The following is a 16,051-nucleotide window of genomic DNA, read 5'->3' as shown; positions in this document are numbered from 1 at the left end:
TGTGCGCATAAACAGCCCTGTCTCTGCATCTAGGTCGATATAGCAAATTGCATGCATGAACAGTCTCCGTGTTAATATGTAAAAGTGTATGTGTGTAGAGCAAGACAGTATTTCTGTGAGAGCAGCTTTCTCTCCCCAAATACACACACACAAACTAGATATTGAGAGAAACATACATGCATAGTTGTATGCACCCCAGATTGTACACATTGGAGGGGGGCAGGGGATACATACACATGTGCACACACAATTACGTATATAAATAGTGTCTATAGTGGATGATGTCTGTGTGGGTGTGCGAATGTGTGTGTATATACATAGTAAGAGAGGGAATAATGCGTTACCAGCTCTCACCCTGTGTGTGTGTGTACAGATAGACGTGTGTATGGAAAGATGGAGAGAGATTAGTTAGTGGTTGTGTGTGGAGAGCTCTCCCTGTGTCTGTAAGGACACACACATTTAAATTACATGTATTTACTGAGAGGGAGGGAAAGCAGCGTGTGCCTGTGACAAGCACGCTGTCTTGTGGCACAGATGTACACATGCAGAGAGGGCAAGACACGAGAGTGTGTGTCTGTGTGTGAACAGCTCGCTCTATATCTGTATGTGCACATGTAGCTCTATGGTGAAAGGACATGCTGCGTGTGTGAGAGAGAACAGTGCTCACTTGCATTGTGCTGAGCTAGAGACAAAGTATGTGTACAGCACTAATTATATATGTTTGTAAAGTGTCAATAAAGCGATTTGTTGAGTTGTGACAAGCTCTCAGCATGTATATGTGCATACATACCTCGAGACGTGTGGTCCAGGTGGCTGTGGATGGCTCTGTGTGTAAGTAGCTATTCATAGAGCATAGCTATATAAAGTAGTGTGTATATACAACTCATTATATATGTGTATCTAGAGAGAAATTGTGTGTATGCGTGAACAGCTCTCTTAGCACAGCTGTATATATAAGCATACGTATAGAGTGAGAGGGGTGTGCCTGTGTACAGGTCTCTGTTTGCACATGTATGTGTGTATAGCTTTATTGACAGAATAGCGTGAGATTAGCATGTTTTCTCTACATATTTGCAGAGAGAGAGAGTGAACTGTGTAAATGCTCCTGTGTGAACAGCCATATTCACATATACAGGGTGAGAGTGTCGTGTGTGTGTGAACAGCTCAGCCTCTATGCACACATACATATATATGGTGAGAAGTGTGTGTCTGTGAGAGACAGAGAGCAGCGCTCTCCCTCTGCGTGCCTGTATAAATGTAGCTGCATCTATGTATATAGCCAGGGGCAAAGAGAGAGGGAGAGCAGGGAAGAGAAAGAATGTTGCTCACATTGCCTTTATGTGGCATGTGAGCAGTTGTCTGTAAGTGTAGCAAACTCGTGTGGTTTTGTGTGTGTGTGTATATGCAGTTCTGTAGCTACATTAGCCATATAAAGGGATATATATATATTATATAGCAAGAGACATTGTGTCTGAGAGCAGCTCACTCAAGATATAAGCATATGCAGAGAGAGAACAGCGTGTGCACAGCTCTGTGTACGTCTGTACTGTAGGCACCCAGCTAAACAGGATGAGAACTGCGTGACCAGCTCTGCCACACCGTGCACATACCTGTACAGCCGCTGTGTGCAGCCAGAGAAAGATGTGTGTGTGTGTGTGTGTGTGTGTGTGTGTGTGTGTGTGTGTGTGTGTGTGTGTCTCTGTGTGTGTAGTTGTGTGTGCATGTGGTGGGGGCTGGCTGCTACCAGGCTCTGTGCAGATCCCTCTTGGAGCTGTGCACACATGCATACACACCCCCCTCCTCCCCTTCCCCGTGTATTTTTTTTTTTCAACTCTGTACAAATTCATATATTTATATCCATTTTTATATTTATATTTATCCATTTGTGTCGTTTTCTATTATCCTTTTTTTTTGGGGGTGGGCGGGATGATCACGCACACACACATGCAAACACAGACCCTCGCCCTCTCCCCCAATATTTTACTTAAATATTTACACCCCATGTACTGACACGCTTCTGCTCCTGTTCTCCACCCTCTCCTTGGGGCCTGAGCGTGCTCACCCGGCTGCCCCAGCTGCTCATCACACATGTACACGCGTGTGTGCAGTCCTCATTGCTCTCCCCGCAGGCACTCACAGCCACATGGGTGTGCAAGCGGCGTGCTGCCTCGCCTGACGTGCACCCAGGCACAAATTATATCTCCCCTCTGTATTTTATGTGTACTTTATATGTAGATATCTATAAAAAAACACACCTGGGTGTGCGTGTCTATGTCTGCACACACATATTTCCCCACCGGAGGCTGAGCCCGGCCGCAACTCATCGCAGGGATGCTGCGGGGGGGCCTCGGGGAGGGGGCTCGGCGGTGGGCACCCGCTGCTGGCTGGGGGGCGTGGGGCAGGATCCGGCCCCGGGAAGGGGAGGAGGATGCTGGGGACCCCCCCCCCGTGATTTTATGGGGCGCGGGGAGGGCTCCAGAGGGGGCTGAGGGGGGAGAACGGGGGCGGGGAGCCCCGGGCCGGCGGTGGGGGGCCAGGGAGAGGGAAATGGCGGAGAGGAGCCGGGGGATGGGGGAGGAGGAGGAGGAGGAGGAGGAGGAGGGGAGGAGGCGGTGCGGGCTCGGCGCGGTGCGCGTGGGCAGGGGGCGTGCCGCGAGTGCGTGTGCACATGTGTGTGAGCGTGGGGGGGGGCGCACATGTGTGTGTGTGTGTGTGTAAAGGGGTGGGGGGGGGACACACACACGGGGTGTGGGGGGTGTGCCCCGCGTCCCGCCCCACGCCTGCGGCCTCCCAGGGCACGGGGGTGCCCCCACGCACTCAAACGCCCCCGGCCCAGCGACACTGGGGGGCACATGGACACCCCCCCCCCCCGCACACCCCCCCTTTGATTCCCATGGTGCTGGGGCTCGGGGCCCCTCCAGGCCCGCCCCCCGGCTCTGCAAGGGGGCCCCATTCGTGTGTCTTCCCCTCTCCCCCCCCCCCGCCCCCCTGCATCCTCGTTTCCCCCGTGGGATTTTTTTTGGGGGGGGGGGGGGGGTGTATAAGTGGGGGCCGCAGGGGGTGTTCCTTGCACCGCTGTTACCCCCCCCGGCCCTGCAGAGCTGCGGCCTGCAGCGAGGAGCCGCCCCCCACCCCCTCAGGGCGGAGGGGCTCCGGAGACGACAACGTTGCGCCCCCCCCCCAAAAATCTCTCAATCCGGGGGTGCCCCCATCCCCCCCCCTCTCCTACCAGCCCCCCGGGTCCCGCCGCGTTGCCCCCACCCCTTGATGCCCGATCGGTTGGGGGGGGGGGGGGGCACAATACACGAGTCCCTCAGGACCCCCCCCCCCACCGGGGGGGCCCCGTCCGGGCTGCAGCGGGGCTGGGGGGCGGTGTGGGGCGCGGCCCCCATCGCCGGGGCGGGGACCCCCGCTTTGGGCTCGGCGTCTCCGCGCTGCTGCCGGCGGCCGCGGGAGGGCGTCGCCTGTGTTAGTTCCCTCCGGAGAACCCGGGGCCAGCGCCGCCGCCGCCCCCCCCCCCGCCGCCCTCCGTCGCCCCCCGGCCGCGGCGGCCCCTTTTCGGCGGCCGGGGGCGGCGGCGGCGCGGGGCGGGGGGGTCGCGGTCGGGCTCCAGCCGCCGCCGCGCCGGGCGCCCCCCTCCTCGTTCCCTCCGCCGCGCCGGGAGAGCTCCCGAAATCGCGGCGGGGGGCGGCGGGCGGCGGGCGGCGGGGGGCGCGGGGGCGGCGGCGGGGCGGGGGGCGGCGGGGAGCGGGGCGCGGGACGGGCGGCGGGGCGCGGGGGGGCCGGGCGGCGGCGCGGGAGCCCCGCGAAAGGGCCCCAAGAAGCACAAGTCGGGGCTGGCCGGCGGACCGCGCTGTTGTTGTTCTCAACGTGGTCCGCCCCGCGCCCATATAAAGGCGGGAGGCGGCGCCCGCCCCGCCAGAGCGCGGCGGCGGCGGCGCGGAGCGGAGCGGAGCAGGAGAGCAGCTGCCCCTCCGCCCGGCCTCCGCCACGCCGCTCCTGCAGCCGCCCGCTCGCCGCCGCTCGCTCGTTCTCCTCCCGGCATCATGTCGGTGGAGCTGGAAGAAGCCGATCTGCCCCTGACCGAGGCGGAGGAGGTGCCGATCGCGGCCGACAAGAAGGCGGCCGCCAAGAAAGCGAAGAGCGCCGGCGGCGGCGGCGGCTCCTCCTCGCTGTCGCCGTCGAAGAAGAAAAAGAACAACAAGAAGAAGAACCAGCCGGGCAAATACAGCCAGCTGGTGGTGGAGACGATCCGCAAGCTGGGCGAGCGTAATGGCTCCTCGCTGGCCAAGATCTACAACGAGGCCAAGAAGGTGGCCTGGTTCGACCAGCAGAACGGCAGGACCTACCTGAAGTACTCCATCAAGGCGCTGGTGCAGAACGACACGCTGCTTCAGGTCAAGGGCACCGGCGCCAACGGCTCCTTCAAGCTCAACAGGAAGAAGCTGGAGGGCGGCGGGGACGGGGGCGCGGGCAGCAGCGCCCACAAGTCCCACAAGAAGGCGGCGGCCTCCGCGTCGCGGCGGGCGGAGAAGAAAGCCGCGGCCAAGAGCAAGAAGCCCGAGAAGAAATCCCACAAGAAGGGAGCGAGCAGCGCGGCGGCGAAGAAGGACAAAGGCAAAGCCAAGAAGGCCACCAAGAAGGGAGCCGCGTCCCCGGGGGGCAAGAAGGTGAAGAAGTCCGCAAAGCCCAAGGCGCTCAAGAGCAGGAAGGCATGAGAGCGGGGCGCGGGGAGCCCCGGGCTGGGGGGGGGGCGGAGGGGGGCCCCCCCTCCCCGCCAGGACTGGGAGCCCCACGGCACGGACTGCTCTGAGGACAGCCCCCCGGGGACCCGCTTTGTGTCGCCGACTCCGCAGCCGCCGCCGTGCGCGGTGAGCGGGGCTGCGGCTGCCCCAGCCCCCCCATTTACCCCCCACCCCCCCTTTTTTCCCCGTCCGCTCGGCGCCTTTCCCCCCCCCCGCCCCCCATCCCCGCGGCTTCCCCCCCATCGCGCCCCTTTGTTTTCGGCCGTGCCCCTCCCCGCTCGTCGACGGTTTCTGGTGCCCCCCCCACCCCCTCCGGTCCCCCCCTCCCCCCGCCGGGCCCCTTCCCGCCCGGTTCCCATAGCAGCCGCTCTGCGGCGCCCCCGCGCCACGTGGGCCGGCTCCCGCCGCCCGCGCCCCCCTTCCCTCCCCTCCCCGCCCCGCCCGCCGGGCGCCCCGTGCCTGCTCGCGGCCATTTCGAAAAGCCACGGCGCCCCCTATTGGCTCCCGGCCCCCGGCGCCATGGCAACGGCCCGGCGGGCGCCAATTGGCTGCCGCGGCGTCTGGCGCTCTTAAAGGGCCGGGGCTCCCCTGGCGGCGGGCGGGGTGAGCCCGGGGAGGGAGGGGGTAGGGGGGGGGGGGCCCGGCGCAGGGCCCCGCGGCTGCCGTTGAGGTCGCATCTCCGATGGCCTTTACGTTCTTTTTTTTTGTCTTTTTTTTTTTTTTTTTAAAGCGTCTTAGGGGTGGGTTTGGTTACGCATTTTTGAGGGTTGGGAGGTTGTTTTTTTTTTATTTTTATTTTTTCTCTTTTCATTTGTCGTCGTTTCAAATAAATTGATAAAAAAATAAAAAAAAATAAATGGAGCTGTCGTGGGGAAGGAAAGGGCGGGGGGGCGAGGGGGCTCCGCAGCCGGCATCGTGTGCAGGAGGGGGGCGGGGGGGGCTCCTGGCACGGAGGTAGGAGAGCAGCCCCTGCGCCGCTGCAGCTGGCAGTGCCACGGAGGGGCCCTCGCCCACCCTGCAGCCAGCCTGAGGGTAGCAGGGGCACCTCGCAGGGTGAGCCCCTTCCCTTTGAGCCCCCCCAGGAGCTTCAGCTGCCTGCTGCGTGCACGCACGGCTCCAGCAGCGCAGCTCATCGCAGCGCACACCCCTCGGAGCCACCCCTGGCATCAGCTGCGCCTATTTATAGCTCGCCCCAGTGAGGTTGCATAAAGCAGCGCCAGGGAGCTGGGCCATTTTGTTCCACCTCTGGTACGCGCGGGGCAAGGGGCGAGCCCGCAGCTCGGGGGCTGCAGGGGGCAGCAGCACCCCCGAGGGGGTTGCAGGATGGGTGAGGGGCCCAGCGCATTCCACTGCAGGGGAAGGAGCGAGGGGAGGTGGAGGAGCCCTGCCGTACCTTGTAGTTCTGCTGCAGGCAAGGCCAAGGGGGCCCTGCAAGGAGCAGGGGGAAGGCAGCAGCTCACTGTACCCCCAGGGGGCCACCAGGCTTCTTTCTAGGGGGTGTGCGGCAGCTCAGGCAGCCCACCCTGGGAGCCCCCCAGCACTCCCTGCCCACCTCCCTGCAGATGGAAAAGGAGCAGCCGCCACCTCCCCAGGGCGCAGCTGCCCGTGGAGCTGCTTTGTTGCTGTGCTGGGGGCACAGGCAGGAGGGCAGCAAGTCTCACTCCCCCTGGACCGTTCCATCAGCTGAATCCAGCAACAGCAGGCCTGGAAAAGAGCAGCAGTGCCCTGACCAGGAGGCTGCAGCCTCCCCCGGCCTGTATTTAGGGCACAGCTGCTGGGTCAGGCCAGGCGCTGTCCTCCCCCAGTGCAAGTCCCACCAAGCATCAGCATCTGCCCCACAGGCCTGGTGCTGCAGGGGAGCTGCTGTGCCCCGGCAGTGACAGCAGGTGACACTGCAGGTTGGGGGCTGCTAGCTCCGGGACCTGGCCGGGCTCAGGCAGAAGCAGAGCCACACTTGGGGTTGGTGACACTCCAGGGGCTGCATGTGCTGGTGGGGATCCCCCCGCTTCCCTCCACCTCTAAGGAGCCACCAGGCCCATCTCCATTCCACTCACCCATGCCTTTCATTATTTGTGTTTTCTCTCTCTTTTTGGGGCAGGAGGTGTACCCCCCATAACAACCAGCTCAGCACCTCAAGTCTTCTGGAGCCCCTCCTACCTGGAGCAGGCAGCGAGGGTGCTGAGCAGCTCTGGCAAGCCCAAGACATCCAGAGGGAGGTGTAAGAGCAAAAATAAACCAGCCCCATTAGCCCCAGGCCTACACCCTCCCCATCTGGGTCAGCTTCTCCCCTCTGACCACCACAAGCCCACCACCCTTTGCCTGCTGGGTCTCCCCGAGGGTCCTCAAGGTGGTGAGCGCACCTCCAGCACCCGGGTGCCCCCCTCCCTCCCAGCACCTCAGGCTTCCAGGCGCCCACAACACACCACCCGGGCAATACACCACTGCTGAGGCAGGGTGGAGAGCTGGAGAAGGGCTTGACCTGCTCCCAGGCGGGGAAAAGACTTCATAGGGGCCAAGCACAAGGAGTTCCAGGCCTGCTCTGGTCCCTCCTGCTTGGAGACGAGCCCAGCCGCCAGCAGAGCCGGCTCCTGCAGCGGGACCGAGCGGCGTCGGTGAGGTGACAGACACAGCACGTCCAACAGCGTTCGACAGGGAGCCAGTTTAATCAGACATGGGGGTTGCACCATTCTTTTTCAGTATCACAAATCCCGCGTTTGCTAAGAAATACAAAGCACTCCCGAGATGTACAGAACACCGGCCCTGGGGAAAACAGGAGGGAGAGAGCAAGCCCCTTGGATGCAGTCACAGTGACCGCCACACCATGCAGCACCCCGCGTGGGAAGGAGCCCCCCCGTCCCCACCCCGCCACTGGCAGCGGTCCCGTTACAGAAGGGGGACCCCAGCAGGGGGCTGCAGCCAGGTGTCCCCCCCCACCCTGAGGCCGGGGGACCACGGCACAACCGAGGGACCCATCTGCACCCCCACGAGCACAACATGAACGAGCACACCGCTTCCACGTCCTACAACAGAGCATAAAACCCCCTGGTACAACCGGCTGCCGAGCATCCAGGTTCTTCTACTCTAGGTAATAATAAAGCCAGAGCCCGGCTAGGTTACTGCATCCACACGATTAACAGCGGAGTCAATAGGTTGAACACATGCTACTTACGGCACAGAAAGAGAAGTTGCCCGTTTTAATTAAAAAAAACAGGTTATGAACAGCCCGATTGCCCAGACACTGCTGCATGCACATGACAATCAGCCTCCACAGAAGCAGGCTGCTCCGGGCAGCGAGGAAAAGCTGTCTCTGCATCAGCTATTCCTGGTGTCACGGGACAGCCAGCCTGACCCCATGCTCACACATTATCCACACAGCCATTAAATAAATACCGTACTAGCTAGGAGTGGGCTTTAATACAAATTCTAGCATCTTTTAAAATAAATATTAATCCATGGAGGGTTACAGTTAACAGACAGCATCGTCACTTTTATTTCTCAGAACCCAGGAATCATGTCGAACAAACAGAAAGGAGACACAGCATGTCATTTCCAGAAGTGCAACCAGGGTGCAAGGTAGCTCCCGGTGACACGAAGGGCTTCTGCAGCCGGGAGCCGCTCCGCGCCGGGAGAAGAGCGGAGCCACGGCAGAAGATGGCAGCTCCCGCTCCCCGCGGCGGGCGCCTGACCTTGCGACGCTCCGAGGGGATTTGTCACCGCACCCCCCCGGCACCGCAGAGCCCTCGGTGCCCACCGAGCCAGGGGAGCTGCAGGAAGGTGCCTTGGCAGGGAGGGACCCCGAAAACAGGAGACCTCAAAATAAATAGGACCAGAGCTTCTTCACAGTAGGCAACGCACGAGCTTTACCATGAACAGAACTAAGACTAACAGTCACTTCTTGCTGATGGAGAAACTTCTCCTTTTCACATTTTCCAGCCCCCTGCCCTCCCCACCACAGTGCAGCCGGGATGGTGTCGACGGGGGTGCGCAGCGGGGGCAAGTCCCATCCTCGCACTGGGGTGAGCAGGGCCAGCCGGGGGGACCCCGCAGAGCCCCAGGGCTGCCAGAGGCAGCTGGGGGGACCCACGTCCATCCCCACCCCAGCCAAAACAGTCCTCAGCAGCTAGCAGCAGCTCCGCACAGCAACCCGACCGCACAGCTCTGGGTGCCACCACCAGCCACGCTCCTGTCATCTCCTCCAACAACGCTTCTTCCAGAGGGAAGAGGGGTAGGGCGGGGGCACAAGCAGACCTCACCCATGCTCCCCAGCACCCCGCCGCAGCCCAGGACGGGGGGCTAGCGGAGGGCTGGTGGGCTGCAGCCAGGGCCGGCCACCCAGATAGGCTGGAGGGGCAGAAAGGGGACCCCCATCCCCACAGGGACAGCAGGGCGGGCAGCAGCGAGGCAGGGGGGGACCAGGAGCAGGGGAGGGGCGCCCAGCGCTCACTTCTTGGAGCTCTGCGTCTTCTTGGGCAGCAGCACGGCCTGGATGTTGGGCAGGACGCCGCCCTGCGCGATGGTCACGCCGCCCAGCAGCTTGTTGAGCTCCTCGTCGTTGCGGATGGCCAGCTGCAGGTGCCGCGGGATGATGCGCGTCTTCTTGTTGTCGCGGGCCGCGTTGCCCGCCAGCTCCAGGATCTCGGCCGAGAGGTACTCCAGCACGGCCGCCAGGTACACCGGCGCCCCGGCGCCCACCCGCTCCGCGTAGTTCCCCTTGCGCAGCAGCCGGTGCACGCGGCCCACCGGGAACTGCAGCCCGGCCCGCGACGAGCGCGACTTGGCCTTGGCCCGCGCCTTGCCGCCGGACTTGCCGCGGCCCGACATGGCCGGCAGGCAGCGGCCGCTCAGCCGCCCTGCAGCGCCGCGCACTGACGGTCCGGGCGCCTGCGGAGAGACAAACGCCGTTAAAACGCAACGCGCCGGGCCCTACCGAGCTGCCCCGGGCCGTACCGGGCCGCTCCGAGCGCTACCGGGCCGCAAAAAGCCGCCCCCCCGCCGCCCTTACCGCTGCCGCCCGCCGCCGCTCCGCTCCGCCCTGCCCGCCGCCCGCCGCCGCACTGCCCGCGCCGCCGCCGCCGCGCCGCGGATATCGCTGCCCGCCCCGCCGCCGCCGCTCCCCATTGGCTGGCGCCGCGGGCGGCGCGGCTCCCATTGGCCGCCGCGCCGATCCCTGATTTGCATAGGGCTCCCCGCGCCCCGGCTCCGCGGCGGGGCCGCCCAGGGCAGCGCCCGGCGGGGCGCGGCCGCTCGGTGCTCGCGGGGAGCCCTCGGGGCGGTGGGGTCGGAGCGGAGCCCCCGCAGCGCTCCCGGCCCCGTTGTGCCCGGGGAGAGGCCGGGGCAGGAGTCTGGGGCCGAGCCGGGGCTTGTGGCTGTGACCCCTCTGTGGGTCTGACCCCCCTGGGGGTCCCCCTGCAGCAGCGCTGCCCCGCTGAGCCCCCAGCAGAGGTTGCAGGGGGGGACGGTGCTGCCCCTGCTCGCAGCCTGCAGGGAGATACCCGCACCCTCAGCTCCCCAGGGAGCGCTGGGCTCCCAGGTGTGGGGATGGAGGACAGGGAGGTGCCGTCCTCCTGCTGGTGGCTGCCAGGGGCAAGAGCACAAGAGCAGGGGAAGGTGAGCGTCCTGCTGTGCTCAGAGCATCCTCCCTCCCTGCACGGCACCTGGGACCCTGGCGTAAATTTGCAATGAGACAGTGACCTTTGGAAACGCCTGCCCGCTGGAAACGCCTGCTCTGGGGCTGCCTGAGCCGTCTGCTCGCCCTCGGGGAGCTGCGGGATGAGGAGAGGAACCTCCAAGGGCAGGCGTGGAGGTGACAGCCCCAGCGGTGCAGACTGATGGATTCTGCCAGGAGCTGCCAACGCAGCGACTCGCTGGCCTTGAGTCACCGTGGGAGCGGCGAGGAGCCAGCCGGCAACAGGCTTCTGGCTGGAAATCCTAATCCCAACCCAGCTTCCCGTAAGCCAGGAGACCTTCTGGGCTCAGCCACCCCCGAGGCACGCGAGGGATTTGGGTACAGATTTGGCCCTGAGAGCTCTCTGGGCTCCCTGCCTGCCCATCCCGGTCCCTTCTCCATGGACAGGCCCCTGCTAGGGCCACCCCGGCCGCTCCCCAGGGACAGATCATCGTGAGCAGCCCCAGAACGGGTCCCCGGGGAATATTTGGAATATTTTTCACTGGCAAAGAGCAGCTCTTCACCAGCAGCATCCTGCCCGTGCCCTGGCAGCTCAGCTGCTGCTGCTGGCTGCTGTCCCCCCAGCAGCTGGCAGGGAAACACGGCCGTGCCTGGCAAACGGAGCCAGCGGTGGGGAACGGGGGCGCAGACACGCACACGTCCACCAGTCAATCCCATTTTATTGCTTCCAGTATAAATTAAGAACCGCTTTCTAGCGAGGGCCCCAACACGTACGGCTTTTGGCCTGCAACATCTGGCTCTGTTTACAAAATCCCTGACCTCAAAAGCAGCGGCCCCGCGCTGCTCTGCGGGGGCACTGTGGTTGTCTGGGCTTTAACGAGTGACCTTTATGGGCAAGGCAGAGTGCATCCATCCACAGATCAAGAAAATCCTCGCTAAGGCTTCCAATCCCATTAACAAATGATTGTACAAGCAACGTGACCGAGATGTTCGCCCACCCCACTCCATGCAGGGAAACCCAGGCAAAGTCCAGTTCCTCCAGGGAGGATTTTTAACCCGTTCCCTGAGGCCCATGGATGCCGGCTGCTGCGCTGGGCAGAGCAGGATGCCTCTGGTGGAGCCTCCCGGCCTTGGGTTTCCTCTTAGCACTTATCACACGTGTCTCTGCACTGCCAGCGCTTTTTGAGGGTGGAAGCATTAGGAAGGAGTTTGTACAGGAGCAACATGGAATTACATGGAAAAGAGGCATGAGTTTAATACAAAAAAAAAAGGCACAAACAAAAGGAAATGAGAGGAGGCAAACAGTAGCCTTTCAGAACACACAAAGAACAGAGACAACAACCCAGAACATCAGATCAACACCTGAGAGGCTTGGAGAATCTCAGCAGCACTCTGCGAAGCCTTCCAACAAACATCCCTCGTTCAGCTTGAGGAAATCAGGAGAGAAAGGGATGGCCAGCCACCCCAGCTGCCGCTAAACCTTGCGCTTCTTCGCAGCCGGCTCTCCCTCCTTCCCCAGCCACTGCTGCAGGATATCCGCGCTGCTTTTCTTGGGCGAAGGGCTGTGGATGAACTGGCTCGTCCACCTGGGCAATTCATTTTCTTTCTTCTTGGGGGAGGCCTCCTGGGAGTTTTTTAACCAGCCCAGCATCATTTTGCTGCTCGCGGTGGCTTTGACCTCCTGGAGAGACAAAAGGCAGCAGGAGAGGAGTGAGATGCCCACGAGGGCCGGGAAGGATGCGCGCACAGCAGCCGACTCAGAGCTGGTCCAGAGCGGGATGCGGGTGCTGGAGCGAGGGCAGCCAGCACGTCTGCAGGAGGCTCCCGGGGCTGCTGTGAACAAGCTTGTTCCAAGCCCCGTTTCACATGGAATTCACCTCATTTGGCACAGAAACCCTGGCACGGGGTGACACGATTTATTTCTGGAAGCGGAGGGAAGGGAATCTGTTCGGGGCCGCTGCTCTCCAGCATCCAACACGTGCCCATGTGGTGGCTGCAGCCCCTCGGGGAGCTTGGCAGCACTGTCCCTGCTCGGGGACACCCCAGGCACTGTCCCCTCCCCAGAAGATCCTGGCCGAGCCCACCCCAGCGCTCACCTTCTTGTCTCCCAGCTCGATGGGCGCGAGGCACTTGGGCGTGTCGTTGCGCACGCTGTTGACAAAGGTGGACACGGGGTGGAAGACGATGTTCTCGGTGGGCTGGATGAGTTTAACCGCCTCCTGGGTGGGCACTTCAGCGAAGTCCAGCCATTTCCTGATGGCCTCTTCCCCGTCCAGGATGGCCGGCATCCTAGGCACAAGGAGGGGACCGCGCGGTCACAGCGCTGCTGAGCTCAACCCAGCACCAGCGCTGGTGCTGCAGAGCATCAGAAGCAAGATTCGTGAGTGAGAATGGAGCTGGCAGCGTGGCACGGCGCTGCCTTTCAGAAGCCACATGGGGCTTCTGATTAATTTTATCCACAGATTAATTTTATCTGTGGGATGCTCGGGGCAGAGCACGCATGCATTGCCCAGGTGGAGAGGCAAAGGGGGAGATCAGCGGGTCCTGGGCAGCCCGAGAGCAACTCGACTCCAACTGCTCCTCGCCAGGGTGCTGAGGTGGGGATTTATGGAAAAGGTGTGAGGCAGTGACCTGAGACAAGCCAGTAATGTTGTAATGTTTGTCTCCTGAAGGCATCAGGAGGAGGCAGGGCTCCCAGCCCACGTAGCCCCTGGCCCTGCCGTGCGCCTCACTTGCCTGTGGTGGATGAAGCTCAGGTCCTTGGAGGCATCCACGGTGATGATGGTGTAGGTGTACAGTGCTTCTCCTCCCGCCGGCGGCTCCCAGCAGTCGAAAATCCCGGCCATGGTGAGCAGCCTCCAGCCCTTCCACTCCTTGTCTCCATCTTCCCCCTCGGCCTGGAGGAGAGACACGGCCCCATCGTTTCCATCCCATGCCAGCTCCTGGGCAGCCGAAGCACTGCAGCCCTGCGAGTTGTTGCCCTGCTGTAGCCCTGGATCATTCCTGATCCAAACTAACCGGGGGCTCCCTGGGAAGGACAGTTACCAAAGATTCACCTTCCCACATCCAAACCTTCCTCCCCTTCTCTGCATCCCGGCCACCAGCCCGGACGAAGCAAAAGAGGCAGTGAAACTCACAGCCGAGTCCCCTGGGAAACACATCGCCCGCCCATGCAAATAGGGGAGCAGCCAGCGTGACGGGGGCACGCCGCGGGACCGGGGACGGCCCCAGGACCACAGAATCAGGAACCCCTGATTCAGGGGGAGCAGCAGCAAAATGCCCTCCAAAGGGAATTCCCAGCTGCACTTCCCAGTTTCAGCCCTTCCAACACCCGGTGCACCACGCCAGGTCAATAAGGGCTTCTCATGCATATCCCCAGGCTGCTCAGAGGGAGCAGGGGGGCCGAGCTCAGCGCCCAGGCTCAGTACCTGGTCGTCCTTGCTCTGGGGGAAGTAAATGAAGTAGGGCTGCTTGCCCCCGCCACACTGCTGCCACTCGTAGAAGCCATCCGCCAGCACCACGCAGCGCTTGCCCTTGAGGAGAGGGCCCTGGGGGAGAGAAAACACGAGAGAGCCATGAACCACAGCCCCGGGCAGCACGAGAGGGGGGACGGGCACTGATGTGACCACCGGCACCCAGACCTGGGCCACCGCAGGGCGCAGGTAGGACGGCCCCCAGCGATTGGGAACGGCACGGGGGGCGCAGCTCACCCACCTTGTAGGAGAACTTGCTCAGCATGGTGTCGCTGCGGCAGTTGGAGGTCTTAAACTGCATTTTGGAGGGGTCGTTCTCTTTGAACCAGGAGGGAACCAGGCCCCACCGCATGTCCATGAGGACCCGCTCGGAGGAGTCCGCATCCTTACGGACAAGCAGAGAGACACCCGTGTCAGTGCACCCACAAATCACAACGACATTCTTGGTGCTGTTCACCCTAAAAATACATCTGCACCAGGTATCTATCCAGAGTGATGAATGCCGCTTTTCTGCAGCAGCAAGAGCCCGGCGACCCGAGCACTCCGTCCCTGCTGTGTTTAACAAACACCGGGCCGGCGCTGAGGTTCTCTGAACTCCCCTATTCAAAGAGCGCGTCCCAGAGGGCCCGAATCTCACCTTCATTTTAATAACGTGATTTCTGCTGACCCGCTTCACTTTCACTCTTTGCATATTGTCTCAGTTTGGACAATGGAAACGCCTCGGTGGCTTTCACTTCTCCCCCAGCTCGCTCTCGCATTCTGCCCGCAGCCGCCAGCCCCACAGGGGCACAGTGGGGGCGAGCGACGCCCTGGGGCACAACTGTGCCCAAGAGCTACGGGGTGGTGCAGGATGTGTATAGTATTATAGGGCCTGTGTTACGTTACTATAATTATTTTTATTTTAAATTATATTTTATTATTATATTTGTTGTTATTGTATTTATTATATTTATAGGACCCCTATATATATATATTATACATATATATATACACACATATATACATATATAAATATTTTATAGGGCCTCCCCTTTTGCTCTGGGAGCTCAACACCTGCTGCAGAGGAGACACGGGACCCCAGAGGCAGGGAAGCAGGGTGCAAAGGGTGTTTTATGATATCAAAGCAATACTTGTGATTTCCCCAAGGAAGCCCTGGGTGAACCTAGCCCGTTCCCAGTTTGGGGTTGCTGCAGCTGCCCCGCTGAGCGGGCAGGAGGAGCGGCAGGAGGGGTGTTTCAGCCCAGTGCCCCCGTCCTTGCCCCGTTGAACACCGAAGAGCAGCAGGTCGGTGGGCACCCGGCTGTGCGAAACCCAGCGAGATGCACCAGCAGTTTTACCGCGCAGGTTGGCCGGGGAAGGTTCGGGCTGTTGAGGCTTTAATTAGCCGGATAACGGCCAGCACAGGTGTGGGGGCATTTTACAGCCCTGAAGCTATTTTTTTTTCTCTCTCTGCTCTCCCCTGCGAAGCGACGCGGCCGTTCGGCAGCGCTACGAAACGAAAGCAAGTCTGGGCACAGCACAACCAAACCCATGAGGTACCTTCAGAGAGCTGGGACAAAACCCTACAAACACGAGTTATTCACACACAAACCTGCACAGAAAGCACCACACTGGCAGCACCCTCCCTGGGAGCACATAAACATTACCCAGAAGAGAAATCCCTGCCCTTAGCCCGTTCAACACCCAGGCTGAGCAAGGAGCAACCCAAGCAGCCAGCGCCCAGCCCAGCACCCCGGGGAGCACCCCAGGATGCGCCCGGGCGCCCCCATCCCCGTTCCCCTCGTAGAAAAGCGAAGCGTTGCACCCGGCCGGGGGGCTACCTGCTGGAGATGCTTGCGGGACAGCAGGACGGGGCTGCTGGACTGCGGGCCCTTGTTGTAGGAGGGCCGGTAGCGCTCCTCCCGCACCCACTCGGGTTGCCGCTGCCTGCCCCGCCGGTCCCGGTAGGCGCAGGCACGGCGGAGGAGCTCGGCGCCCAGCGAGCAGGCGGTGCGGCCGCACATCCCGCAGAGATGGCACGGAACGGAACGGAACGGCCCGGCCAGCACCGGGAAGGGCTTGGACAGCCCCGGGAAGGGCCGGGCCAGCCCCCTGCTCCGCCCCGAGGCCGGCCCCGCCGTCGGGGAGGAGGAGAAGGGAGGCTCCGCCTGGAGCCAGCCTCCCCCCCGAGCGGGTAGAGGGAGGTGTTATGAGCTGGGAACCCCCGA

At 62.1% G+C, this 16,051-nt stretch overlaps 3 protein-coding genes across 3 annotated transcripts; 1 reads left to right on the top strand and 2 right to left on the bottom strand.

Moving 5' to 3' along the window:
• Nucleotides 1–3,977: 3,977 nt before the first annotated feature.
• On the top strand, nucleotides 3,978–4,938 carry LOC116492938 (histone H1x). Its single transcript, XM_032193957.1, has one exon. It carries the CDS (start codon nucleotides 4,047–4,049, stop codon nucleotides 4,716–4,718), a length of 672 nt encoding a protein of 223 aa, XP_032049848.1. The 5' UTR covers nucleotides 3,978–4,046; the 3' UTR covers nucleotides 4,719–4,938.
• HMCES (5-hydroxymethylcytosine binding, ES cell specific) lies at nucleotides 4,069–15,884 on the bottom strand. Its single transcript, XM_032193956.1, has 7 exons — nucleotides 15,665–15,884; nucleotides 14,086–14,229; nucleotides 13,800–13,919; nucleotides 13,108–13,268; nucleotides 12,468–12,660; nucleotides 11,647–12,052; nucleotides 4,069–4,079 (listed from the first exon to the last, which is right to left on the bottom strand). Exons 1-6 carry the CDS (start codon nucleotides 15,845–15,847, stop codon nucleotides 11,846–11,848), a joined length of 1,008 nt encoding a protein of 335 aa, XP_032049847.1. The 5' UTR covers nucleotides 15,848–15,884; the 3' UTR covers nucleotides 4,069–4,079; nucleotides 11,647–11,845.
• Nucleotides 7,386–9,757, bottom strand: LOC116492939 (histone H2A type 2-B). Its single transcript, XM_032193959.1, has 2 exons — nucleotides 9,748–9,757; nucleotides 7,386–9,626 (listed from the first exon to the last, which is right to left on the bottom strand). Exon 2 carries the CDS (start codon nucleotides 9,564–9,566, stop codon nucleotides 9,186–9,188), a length of 381 nt encoding a protein of 126 aa, XP_032049850.1. The 5' UTR covers nucleotides 9,567–9,626; nucleotides 9,748–9,757; the 3' UTR covers nucleotides 7,386–9,185.
• Nucleotides 15,885–16,051: the final 167 nt, after the last annotated feature.

Source organism: Aythya fuligula, chromosome 10 (assembly GCF_009819795.1).
Source record: "Aythya fuligula isolate bAytFul2 chromosome 10, bAytFul2.pri, whole genome shotgun sequence".
Taxonomy (NCBI): Eukaryota; Metazoa; Chordata; class Aves; order Anseriformes; family Anatidae; genus Aythya; species Aythya fuligula.
This window is presented reverse-complemented; position numbering and strand designations above follow the sequence as displayed.

Bases quoted from the DNA above. Each gene is read 5' to 3' on its own strand.
- LOC116492938 (XM_032193957.1), top strand. From the start codon at position 4,047: ATGTCGGTGGAGCTGGAAGAAGCCGATCTGCCCCTGACCGAGGCGGAG.
- LOC116492939 (XM_032193959.1), bottom strand. From the start codon at position 9,566: ATGTCGGGCCGCGGCAAGTCCGGCGGCAAGGCGCGGGCCAAGGCCAAG.
- HMCES (XM_032193956.1), bottom strand. From the start codon at position 15,847: ATGTGCGGCCGCACCGCCTGCTCGCTGGGCGCCGAGCTCCTCCGCCGT. The intron at 13,269-13,799 runs GTACTGAGCCTG...TCTCTCCTCCAG, and splicing joins CCCAGAGCAAGGACGACCAG to GCCGAGGGGGAAGATGGAGA. The intron at 12,053-12,467 runs GTGAGCGCTGGG...TTGTCTCTCCAG, and splicing joins TCGAGCTGGGAGACAAGAAG to GAGGTCAAAGCCACCGCGAG.